This window comes from Miniopterus natalensis, chromosome 9, assembly GCF_054644295.1.
Source record: "Miniopterus natalensis isolate mMinNat1 chromosome 9, mMinNat1.hap1, whole genome shotgun sequence".
Lineage (NCBI taxonomy): Eukaryota > Metazoa > Chordata > Mammalia > Chiroptera > Miniopteridae > Miniopterus > Miniopterus natalensis.
Genome location: NC_142089.1, coordinates 2,788,044 through 2,800,748, shown reverse-complemented (window position 1 = coordinate 2,800,748; position 12,705 = coordinate 2,788,044). Strand labels below are relative to the sequence as shown.

General features: G+C 36.3%; 1 protein-coding gene across 1 annotated transcript in view; it reads left to right on the top strand.

Annotated features, from left to right (window-relative positions):
- The window catches only part of SPEN (spen family transcriptional repressor), a 71,089-nt gene that overhangs the window by 15,111 nt on the left and 43,273 nt on the right, over window positions 1-12,705 (top strand). The window contains exons 2-3 of the mRNA XM_087820082.1: window positions 4,149-4,469; window positions 7,560-8,036. Of these exons, the coding sequence (XP_087676208.1) occupies window positions 4,149-4,469; window positions 7,560-8,036 (798 nt within the window). The remainder of the gene's footprint in view (window positions 1-4,148; window positions 4,470-7,559; window positions 8,037-12,705) is intronic.

Genomic DNA, 12,705 nt, shown 5'->3' with positions numbered 1-12,705 from the left:
TAATAACTTTTATTGAAGTATAGTTCGCATGGCATAAAATTTATCCTTTTTTAAAGTGTACAGTTCAGCTGTTTTTAGTATATTCACAGAGTTTTGCAACCATCACCACTAATTTCAGAACATTTTCATCACTGTAGAATGAAACCCCATACCCATTAGTTCTCCATTCTCCCCAGCCTGTAGCAACCAGTAATTTACTTTCTATTTCTGTGAATTTGCCTGTTTTAAACCTTTCATACATATGGCCTTATACAACATGTGACTGGCTTCTTTCACTTAGCATAATGTTTTCAAGGTTTATCCATGTTGTATAGTATGTGTTAGAACTTCATTCCTTTTTATTGCTGAACATTTCCATTATATGGACATACCTCAGTTTTAAAATCCATTCATCAGTTATTGGCCATTTGGATTGTTTCCTTTTTTGGCTATTATGAGTATTGCTACTATGAACATTTCGTACCTGACCTGTTTTTATGTAGACGTACATTTTTGTTCTCTTGGGAATATATCCAGGAGTTGGAGTTGCTAGGTTCTATGGTAATTCCAAGTTGAACAGTTTGAGGGGTTGCTAAACTGTTTTCTCTAGTGGCTGTACCACTTTTCAGTCTCACCAGCATTGTATTAGGGTTTAAGTTTTTTCCGTGTCCCCATCATCACTTGCTATTACCTTTTTTATTTTAGCTATCCTCGTGGATGTTAGTGGATTTTAGTGGTATCTCATTGTGGTTTTGGTTCATAATTCCCTAAAGACTAAGTTGTTTAGCAAATTTTCATATGCTAATTGGCCATTTATATATCTTTGGAGAAATGTGTACTTATATCTTTTGTTTATTTTTAAATTGCATTATGTCTTTTTCATGGTTGAGTTGTAAGAGTTTCTTATCATTATATTTCCCCCTGTTTTCCTTGGGTTTATATCAATTTTTGATATTTTTCTTTGGATAGAATTTTTTTTTTTTTAATATATCTTTTATGGATTTCAGAGAGAGGGGGAGAGAGAGAGAGAAACATCAATGATGAGAAAGTCATTGATCGGCTGCCTCCTGCACGCCCCCGACTGTGGACAGAGCCCACAACCCTGACAGATGCCCTGACTGGGAATCCAACCTCGATCTCCTGGATCCTAGGTTGATGCTTATCCGCTGAGCCACTCTGGTTGGACAAAACTGTTAACTTTTAATTTATCATTGTCATGCTAACAATTTAAATTTTAAAATTATCTTTGTCATTTTATTTTATTACTATTATTATTAAAAAATATATATATCTTTATTGATTTCAGAGAGAGGAAAGAAGAGGGAGAGAGAGAGACTGAAACATCAATGATAGAGTCATTGATCGAGCCCACAACTGGGGCATGTGCCCTGACCCGGAATCAAACCCCAATCTCCTGGATCCTAGGTCGACGCTCAACCGCTGAGCCACGCCCAGCTGGGCTATCTTTGTCATTTTAGATCAGCAATTTTCACCTGGTGTGCTGGGGTGCAAGAATTTTCAAAACGTACAGAACCTGACTATTTAGTTAGGGGTGCTAACCTCTTTTCTCTTAGATAATCAAATAAAAAAATGACAACCACCAACACAACAATAGCCGTCTGGTGTGAATGAATCAAAATTATACCTTATTTTTTTGTCACATCAGCAAAAAAATACAGTTTTTCATGTGTTGCAGAATTTTAGTAATTAGTTTATGTGCCACGAGATGAAAAAGGTTGAAAATCGCTGTTTCAGATTATAGTTAAAACTGAAGTTTAACTTTTGGTTTTAACATTTTAACAGTTGTATTGAGACATATGACATATTACAAATACCACCATCTTATTTGGTTATGTCCAAATTGTGGTAGTTTTGCAATCTAAGTATCTCATTCTGCGTTTTAGCATATTTGAAGTATTTCCAGTCACTGGTATAGAAAATAAAATAAAGGTCTGACACAGAGCGGAAACCAGTCTGTTGGTCTAAATATAATGAGTTGATTTATACATTAGTAATTCCTTCATGAAAAATTTTTGTATAAAAAGGTAATATAAGTGTTAATGTTACTGCATTATTCCAGATAGTTTAGTGGTTGTAATGGATATATTTATGGTCCAACTCTCTGATTTCAAAAGTGGAATGATTTTAAGTGCGTAACTCATTGGTATTAAGTATATTCACAGTGTTAATATAACTATCACTAATACCTATTTCTAGAATGTTTTCATCTCATACAGAAGTTCTGTACTCATTAAGCAGTAACTCCTCATTTCTCCCTACCCCAGCCGCTGGTAACCTATATTCTACTTAATGTCTCTATGAATTTGTCTATTCCAGATATAAGTGAAATCATAAACTGTCCTTTTATGTCTGGCTTTTTGAAATTTAGTATGATGTTTTCAAAGTTTATTCATCTTGTAGCAGGCATCAAAACTTCATTTCTATGTCTTAATATAACATTCCGTTGTATGTACATACCACATTTTGTTTATCTGTTGATGGACACTTGGGGTCTACACCTTTTGGCAATTGGGACTAATGCTGCCACGAGCATGGTGTTACACATATGTGTTGGAACCCCAATTTTCTGTCCTTTTGGGTATATGCCTATGATTGGAGTTGCTGGGTCATATGGTAATTCTATGCTTAACTTTCTGAGAAAATGCCAAACCTTTCCACAGCGGCTGTACCATTTTACAGTTCCACCAGCTATCCACAAGGTTTCAGATTTCTCCACATCCTTGCCAACACTTGCTCTTTTCTTTGTGTTCTTAAATACTAGCCATCCTAGTGGGTGTGAAGTGGTATGTCATCTTGGTTTTGACTTGCATTTCCCTAATAGCGAATAGATTTTGAATATCTTTTCCTGTGCTTTTTCTGCCATCTGTACATCTTTGGTGAAGTGTTTTTCCTGTAAAAAAAATATATATATAGGTTGAGTTGTAAGATTTCTTGTATTCTAGATACAAGTCCTTTGTCAGATACATTGGAAGGTATTTTTTAATGTTTGTATGGAAAGAACGATTTCAATTTCTGTCATTACCCCCTAAGTTAAAAAGATCCTTTCATCAATTCATTTACCCCAAATAATTTGTTCCTTCTAGTTCAGTTGCCTTTTGAAAATGGATTTTATGATTGTGTTTCCCCTGTGAGAGGTAATAACTTAAACTCTACTAGAGGATATAAAAAGAAAAGTTCTGCTTTCTGATAATGTTGTCAGCTTCTTCAGTGTAAAATTACGATCTTTGATTGTCAGCAAATAAGAGGACTATATTTAAAAGTGCTGTGCCTGCCTTTCTAAAAGGCCAAATTGCAAGTACATAAAATATAATTCGCTCCTACTGAAACTTGTAGAATTTTCATAAATTTTTAATTCCAAATAATGATATTTCTTACATAATATATGTGCTTCAAGATACAAAAGGTGCTCTAAAATTTTTCTTTACGCACATAGTAAACAGGTTTTTTTTTTTTTTTTTGTAAACAGGTTTTTGGAATAAAGATGAGAATATATGGTTTATCAAAAGATTTTCTTAGATTTATTAACTTACATGAAAAACAGTTTTAATTAATACCTAAATTATAAATTTTAGCAGTTTTCTTTTAACCCCCTTGAAAAGAAAATTAAATAGGAAAAAATGACATTAAAAAAATTAGACTGTCATATGTAAATGGACACACAAAATATCTGGTGTTATTTTGCCTTCAAGTAAGGAATATTTGAAATCGTCTCATTTTTTAGTAAGATTATTTCACTTAATGAATTAAATTAAAATGAAATATGTAGAATAGCTATTTTTAGTTACAGTTTTTAACAAAAATCTTTTTAAGATTTCTAAGTTACCTTGATCAAGCTTTGGTTCAATATCCCATTTTAGAATGTACAACTTCCTAAAACTTCTGAGAGATTTATTTCAGCTAAGTGTTTGAGAAAGGTAAAAGGTAGTTTAGTAAATATTATATTTAAGAAATGAGAGTAATAAAATAATGTGTAAATATTTGCCCTAAGGAAGAAAAATGTGAGTGTAAAAGCATCTAAAATGTCACTTTGTAACCCCTTCCCCATACATACTTACTGGAAATTATCTAAAAACAAGAAGAAAATTTTGAAAAACTATTTTTGGAAAATTTTTTATGCGCAACAATAATGTTGACTGTATTTTTTCCAGATATGGCCGCGTGGAAAGTGTCAAAATTCTCCCTAAGAGGGGATCTGAAGGAGGAGTGGCCGCCTTTGTGGATTTTGTGGACATCAAAAGTGCACAGAAAGCTCACAACTCAGTCAACAAAATGGGAGATAGAGACCTACGCACGGATTATAATGAACCAGGCACCATTCCAAGTGCTGCTCGGGGATTGGATGATACAGTTTCCATAACATCTCGTAGTAGAGAGGTTTCTGGGTTCAGAGGAGGTGGTGGAGGGCCTGCTTATGGCCCCCCACCATCACTTCATGCACGAGAAGGACGTTATGAGCGGAGACTTGATGGGTAAGTTCCAAGGTTTCTGTAGGCAGGTATTTTGTATTTGATATGGTGAGAAACAGAAACTCATATTTAGGGGCCCCAGATGGATTTAAAGTTTTGGGCATTCTCAATGTTTCCTATTTTGGGTTGGAAACGGAAGTGATTTCTATCTCAGTGGCTGGTGTCTTATGGAATCGTAGAGGATATTTCCTGCAGCTGGTTGGATATCTACTCCTGATATATAAAGTGGTGGAAGATTTTGTATGGCAGCATCATTTTTGGAGTTACCTGTCTTCTAAAATTAATTATTTCTTCTCTTGGATGATGTTAAGGCCTTCCTTGGATATATCCCTTTTACCTGTGGAGCTATTTGGCTACAGATTTTGTGGTTATACTATATGGAATATTTCTGGAATATTAGAGCCTACAGATTCTTTTAGAAGTTAATATCTGCTGCTCAGTTTTCACTACATAAAGTGTACAAATGAACTGGATTGTCACCAAAAAACCTAGCAGATCATAATGATTCAGCCGCTTGGATTCTACAAACAATACTTTAACCTGGAAATGCGTACTTGGAGGAAGAAGAATGAAGGCAATGTTTGCTCTTCCCATTTGGATCTACACAATTTCCATGTTGGAATTATACTGCTTGATGGGATGGGGAATGTTTGAGATGATGGACCTTCCTAAATCCTGGAATATAGCCATTCTTTTCTAATTTCTGGAATGTATGGGATGTCATGCACTCAAGATTCCGTTAGCCCAGGAGAAGAGGATTATTATCTCCTTTCTTAAGCAGGTTGCTGCCCAGTTAAAGGTACTTTAGCTTTGAACACATGGTGACCATCAGTTGTGGATACAGCAATCAGAGTTGACTGTGCTGGATGGCTACAACGGTGAACTGTTGGCGAGCAGCTGTGCCTTCCTCATGTGGTGGAATCATAGGGAATATTTCCTCCTCTGTCAGCTGCCTGATTCATACTTAGGGTGGAAATTTTATGAATGTGGATCAATTTATAATTGTCTGCTATCTCAAGAAAGAAGTCTGGGGGTTTGAGAGTTACAGTCTGTCTGGGACTACTTGCTTCCGGTGGAATTATTTTATCTGATCACTAAGATTTTTTTTTTCTTGTGGTTCATCTAAATATCATTTGACACCCTTGCCCATTAAGAAGGTGGATTACCCCCATAAGAGGGGCCAAAATTGGGGAAGTTATGTTCACAATTCTCTCCCTAGATTTAATTGGGATTATAGGTCGTGTTTCCACACTTGGAAAAGGTTGGTATGTCCTGACCTGTGTATATTAGCCCCTCTCCTAACCCAAGTCAAACTCTCTCTTTTCCTCCCCACTAACTCTAGAAGTACTTAGTACTAATAGATGAATCAGAGAATAGCTATTAGATTTCAGCTCTGCTAGTTCTTGTGCCTGCCTTCTGTATCTTCCTAATGGATAAGAACTTTGCATAGTTATAAAATACCAGCTGTAGCAGGAATTCTCCTAGAGCTATTGGCTATTGCTTGTTAGATCATTAATAACTGCTTTCACTGATTAATATTTGATAGGGTGCTAATAGATTTACGAAATTTTCTAAGTCTCAAAGAAAATCCTCATTTGTTAGACTTTGAAATATCTATTCAAGTTCCAGAAATGTAGTGAATAAAAAAGGAGAAAGTCATTTAATACATTTAAGTAGGAAAGATGTTATTACTGAATTTTTTGTCATTTCATCATAGCTGCAAAAACCAAAAACAGCATAGGAAGGTATGTTTGCTACTAAGTGATATGGGTGAGAGTGAAGATTAGTGGAGAGATTTGGAATCTAGGCATGTATTGGGGACATGGTATTATAAGATTTTTGCAAGATATTCTTCATTGGAGAGATTCTGATTCCTCTATGTCTTTCATGATTCCTTAATCTCCTTTGATAGAAGATAATTCCAAAGATAATGTTGAGAAGAAACTCAACCTTAAGTGGAAATTTAAGTGAAATGGTCTTTTTAGGGACTCAGGAAATGAGTTCTGGTTTCCTATCAAAGTAGGGAATTTAAGATTTTTTTTGTAGGATTAGACTTAGTTTTAAATACTAACACTTAATTGCATGTGTATAATTGTACATGCAACGATTTTTGTACTCTTAGGTTGGCAGATACGTCCTATGGAAATTTTTTTTTAAGTTAAACCATTGCAAATAGCAACCTTAATCTTAACTGTTCTCAAAGTTGCCTAATTTCATCATAGGCAGCTTGAGTGTAGATAAAACCTAAATGAACGTATTTCCTGTACACATTAAGTATATATGTTAAGCTGAATCATGGAATAGGCATTCTAAAAATTACGTGGCATTTGATAGCACAAAGAGGTAAAATAACCCATATCCTTTATTTAGTTAAATTTACCATAGAACAGCAAGTGGCGACCCAGGACTTTGATATCCTAAGTGGTTTTATTGTTTGTTTTTCTTTTTAAGATTCCATTTTTATTATTAAATGTGATTGGGCACAGCAGTTTACATAATTTTGTCATTTTTATAATTACCTAAGAAGTCAAAAGTTAATGAGAAGAAGTTACACTTAAAAGTTTTCTTCTGGACTTCTTTGAAAATGCCCTCCTACAGCTGGGACATACATCACAATAGGGCTTTCATGGCTATGTGAAAAATGTATTGTGGAAATTTTGCCTAAAATAAATTTGCAAAGTATATGAAAGTTTGGCATGTATTTTAATGAGATGAAAGTGTAGAAGACTTTCATATTAAAATGATACTCTGTTCTTGTTCCATTAAACTTAAAATGTAAAGGAGAGGGCATATGTATATTTCTGTATATAAGCCAGAAAATCCCTATTCAGAAGAGTAACTGACTTGCAGAACACTAGTCATGAAAGCCCAATATACAATTAAAACAATGATTGCTCAGCTGTGAAAATAAGTTTTGGAGTCAAGTAAAATGTTAAGCCTGTTAGTGTTTGCTTACTAAGTAGGTTAATGCTCTTTAGAAAATGGCCAGTTGCAAAGACAGACAATGCTGAAGTGAATGTTTGCATGACTTGCTTTTAGTTTTGCTTGCCCCTTTCTGATTGATTAAATATTTTTCCCCCTCCTAAAATGCAGGGCTTCAGATAACAGGGAGCGTGCTTATGAACATAGTGCCTATGGACACCATGAACGGGGGACGGGAGGATTTGATCGGACGAGACATTACGATCAGGATTACTATAGAGATCCTCGCGAACGGACTTTACAGCACGGGCTCTATTACTCTTCTCGGAGTCGAAGTCCAAACCGTTTTGATGCTCATGACCCCCGATACGAACCTAGGGCGCGGGAGCAGTTTACACTGCCCAGTGTGGTACACAGGGATATCTACAGGGATGATGTTACCCGGGAGGTACGAGGCAGAAGGCCAGAGCGGAATTACCAGCACAGCAGGAGTCGGTCACCACATTCGTCCCAGTCTAGAAATCAGTCTCCGCAGAGGCTGGCTAGCCAAGCGTCTAGACTCACTCGGTCCCCCAGCGGCAGCGGCTCTAGGAGTAGATCCTCCAGTAGCGATTCAATCAGCAGCAGCAGCAGTACCAGCAGTGACAGGTAGGTTAACAGCCTTTTGTTACAACAGATAAGCTGTTGAATAAATTGTCACAAATTCTCGATGATCAGTGGGTAATGACTTTTAGAATAGTAATATTTTTAAAAGAGAGTAATCTTGGATCATGTATATCGTGAGTGAAGAAACCGACCAGTCTGTGGCCATTGAATTAAGCGTTCTGTGAAGTACCTGAAGCTAAGTGATGATTCGCAAATACTGTTTCACCCTCCAGATGTTCAATATTAAAATTGCCAAAAAGGAAGAAAAGTGGCATCTTTACCTATGTGAAGCATATCTTGTGCCACTGAAAATGTGGTATTTGTTCTAAGTTTTTAATTTCCTAGGCTTATAATACTAACTTATTTCTGTTGTTCTGGTTCAAAATTTGTAAAGACTGTTTTGTTAAAGGTGTATTGGTGAAGTAATGTTGTTGGCACATTTTTTATTAATGACTAAATTTAAGAACACATTTTAACTAATTTTAACATAGAGTGGTAGCTAATTTATAAACTCAAGTAGAAAAGCTCTTTAAATGCAGATTGTAAGGTGGCTGATCATAGGCAGAGTAAGCTGATTTCATTAGTTGGGATTTTTTTTTACAAAGGCATTTTATTTTAAAGATGAAAATAATATAGGCAGTCTTAACAGGAAATAGCTTAGAGGGTTAGGTATTTGGGTTTTGAAATCACAGGTCTGGGTAGATGGTATAGTTTACTACTTTTATAATCTTGGACGAGTTATTTCAGCTGTCTACGCCTCATCTTTCTCATCTTTTTTAAGACCATGATTTATAAAGTTACTGTTGAAGATCAAAATGAAAAACAAGTATGTAAAGTGCTAAGCTTGATACCCAGATATGTTAAATAAAGTCCTTAATAACTGATAGCTATTATTATTACTACCTCAAACGCTGATAGTCTGAGCATTTCCCATTTCCAGTTACTGTTATCCCACCTGTTAATCCTGGATATCCCAGGTTTTTTTGCTTTTTTTTTTTATCCTCACCAGAGTATATTTTTTCCATTGCTTTTCAGAGAGTGGGGGGAGAGAGACACACACATCGATGTGAGGGAGACACATCTGTTGGTTACCTCCCACATACCCCCCCACCGGGGCCAGGGATCGAGCCTGCATCGAGGTACATGCCCTTGGCTGGAATAGAACCTGGGAGCCTTCAGTCTGTAGGCCGATACTCATGGAGCCAAACTGGCTAGAAGCCCTAGTTGTTTTTGTGTGTGGTTTTTTTTTGTTTTTGTTTTTTTTTTAAATATATCTTTATTGATTTCAGAGAGAGGAAAGGAGAGGGGGGAGAGAGATAGAAACATCAATGATGGGAGAGTCATGGACCGGCTGCCTAGCCCACAACCCAGGCATGTGCCCTGACCGGGAATCGAACCCCGATCTCCTGGATCCTAGGTCGATGCTCAACCGCTGAGCCACGCTAGAGGCCCTAGTTTTAAATTTAGATGGTGTGTATTTAAATTTATAGGATACAAATTACTTGACCTGATTAAAATGCTCAGATTAGTTATTTTTCTTTTAGTATTGCCTGCTTAGAATAAATTTAAGAAAAGTGAGTAATGGCTCCTTTTAGGCCTCCTAAGTGTTCTGATTCAAAATAGTAAATGGAAACATTTTATACATCTATCTAGATATAATTAAAGCATTTTGAAAGGTGTAGCATGTTACAAGGAAGCAAGCACTTAGTTTAGGAAATCAGGAGAGTTAGGTTCTGGCTCTAACTTGTAGCTCTGTGACATGGGTGAGAATCCTTAACTTCTTTTGATTTCATTTGGTATATTGTCGAGATAAATGATTGACAAACTCTATAAACTGATTATAAAGCCTTGTTATGCTCCATTTTCTCCTACATAGAATTGTCTAAGATAGTTAAGTTTTAGTAATTTCCCCCAGTTATACCTCATTAAAGGGATGCCATTGCATTCCATTGGCTCAAAACTTAACTGAAAAGCCAACCACTTGTGGAGGGGTTGAAGTTAGAGGAGAAACATGCTGCAGGCATTCAGGATGGCATTGTGCTTGGGTGGGGAAGTTACAGCACTTTGGGATTTGGCCCTTAGCATTCCAGGCGCAAAAGTTTGAACCCAGAGGTGATATGAATTGAATATGTCCTGTTTACATAATCAAGAGAATATTTACAGCCAGAAAGATAACTGCCATGAAGGCAGAGGCAGAATGAGCTTAGAAAATCTGCATGGAGACTAGAGTACAGTCATAGAGGATATTTCCTTTTCTTTCAGCTGCCTGATTCATACTTAGATCTGGAAATTTTTGTGATTTAGGGCTATGAAGCATATGTACGACTTTAGCAAAAAGAGGAGTTTTAGGCTAGACATGGGAACATGATGGGTAGAAGGAACAACTTGAAGAGATACAAGTGGGTGGAAGAATGTTTTGAGAATAGCAGATAATTTAGAATGACTTCACCATACTAATGATTATGGGTTTTATTTTTTATGCAGAGATGAATCGTTGAGGGATTTTTGAGAAGGGAGAGGTAGCTTATTGAGATCTGTGTTTTAGAAAAGGCATCTGGTGACTTAGAATAGGAAAGAGAGATTCTGGTTAGGAGGCTATTTCAGTAGTTTGGAGAAGGAAAACTCGGACCATGAGAGTGCCTAACTAGGGACAAGTGGAGAGACGTATTAAGAATTTTATTATGTTGATTTATGAAAACCAGAATGAACTTTAACATTACTGTTCTATAACAACAGGACCAGGTCTTCCTTTGCACACTGCAGAGCTAGTATATTGTCTTTCTAAGAGTACATGTTATACTGAGATATACTTCTTAGTTAACATGAGGGATAAAGCAAAATTGATGTAAATAGCTAAAAGATTTGGTCATTATGTAGTGATTAAAGCAAGTGCACAGAAATAACATTCTTTGGCGTTCAGAGCATATCCATTATCCTTGGGTTCAGCCTCCCTTTTATGAGATGTCCTCATTTCCTCTATAATTATGTTTACTTAAAAGTATAGTATTTTGAGATGTCACGTAGATTAAGAATGTTCAGTATCCTTTTGGAAGTAATAAGTTCCTTTTGTAATCTTTAAAACTTTATGATTGTGAAACTGTGACATTCTAAGTCCTTTAAAAATGTTTAAAATTTACATCTTATAGTAGACAAAATATAGCTTGGTTTTATCTGTATAAATAAGTTTCTATTCTGTCTGCATGACTAAATGGGAAATTAATCACCCTCCACCCCCCTTAATTGTTAACAGCTTTGGTGACTAGAATCCTACCAGTGCATTTCAGATGAGTAAACATGGGATTAATGGCAGTCTAGTTGCGAAGTTCTTATAAATTATACACCTACTGTTTCTGCAAAACTATTCGCAGTATTTGGTGAGAACTGGGGCTTTATGGTATAAACTTTCCTGTGTGCAGCCCTATGCTGCTATATGTCTCTTTCTCTGTCATGGTCATTTAGGGAGTCACGTTTCCTTTCAACAGAAAAATTTATATACATAAATTTCACAAAAGCATTTATTTTAAAAGCCCTTGGTTGAAGTTACATGTACTTTATTACTGTAGTGGTCTATCATTGGACCCCCTCCCTCCATTATGTTGTAAGAATTTTCTTTAATACAGGCCAAGCCCAGCTGGGCGTGGCTCAGCGGTTGAGCATCGACCTAGGATCCAGGAGATTAGGGTTCGATTCCCGGTCAGGGCACATGCCCGGGTTGTGGGCTGCAGCCGATCAATGACTCTGTCATTACTGATGTTTCTATCTCTCTCTCTCCTTCTCCTTTTCTCTCTCTGAAATCAATAAAGATATAGTTTTAAAAAAACCACAAAAACAGGCCAAAAGAATTGAAGAATTTGTTGGAATTAAATTAGTTTATAAACTTTCCTATTATCTCAAAGTATTTTTTTTTTTTTTTTTATGATTTGAGAGAGAGAGAGAAAGAAAGAGAAACATTGACTTGCTGTTTCACCCACCCATTCACTCATTGGTTGTTTCTTGTATGTGCCCTGACCAGGGTGACCAGCGACCTTGGTGTATCAGGGTGATGTTCTAACCAACTGAGCTACCTGGCAAGGGCTGTATATTTCATTTATTTATTTATTTACTAAATTTATTGAGATGATACTGGTTCATGTTTTGAGTAAATTATATCAATAGTTGTGTACAACCCTATTCATTTTTACTAATGTTAGAAATTTTAAGATTATTTTGCCTGAATTATAAATAGTAATTAGAACATTGAAAAACAACAACAACAACATTGAACAGATTCTGGATTTTTAAAAAAATATATATATATCTATTGATTTCAGAGAGAGGAAAGGAGAGGGAAAGAGAGAGAGATAGAAACATCAGTGATGAGAGAGTCATTGATCGGCTGCCTCCTGCACGCCCCCTGACTGGGGATGGAGTCTGCAACCCGGGCATGTGCCCTGACTGACCGGGAATCGAACCCCAATTGTCTGGATCCTAGGTCAATGCTCAACTGCTGAGCCATGCCCTGCCGGGCAGATTCTGGATTTTTACAGCAGATACAGTTAAAAGGAATATGAACCTTTTAATCAATAAAGTGTTAGCATGAAAGTCTCTAATCTAACAAGCATTTAAAAAGTTTTTTTTTAGAGAGAGAGGAAGGGAGAGGGAGAAGAGAGAGAAAAATCCATGAGAGAGAAGC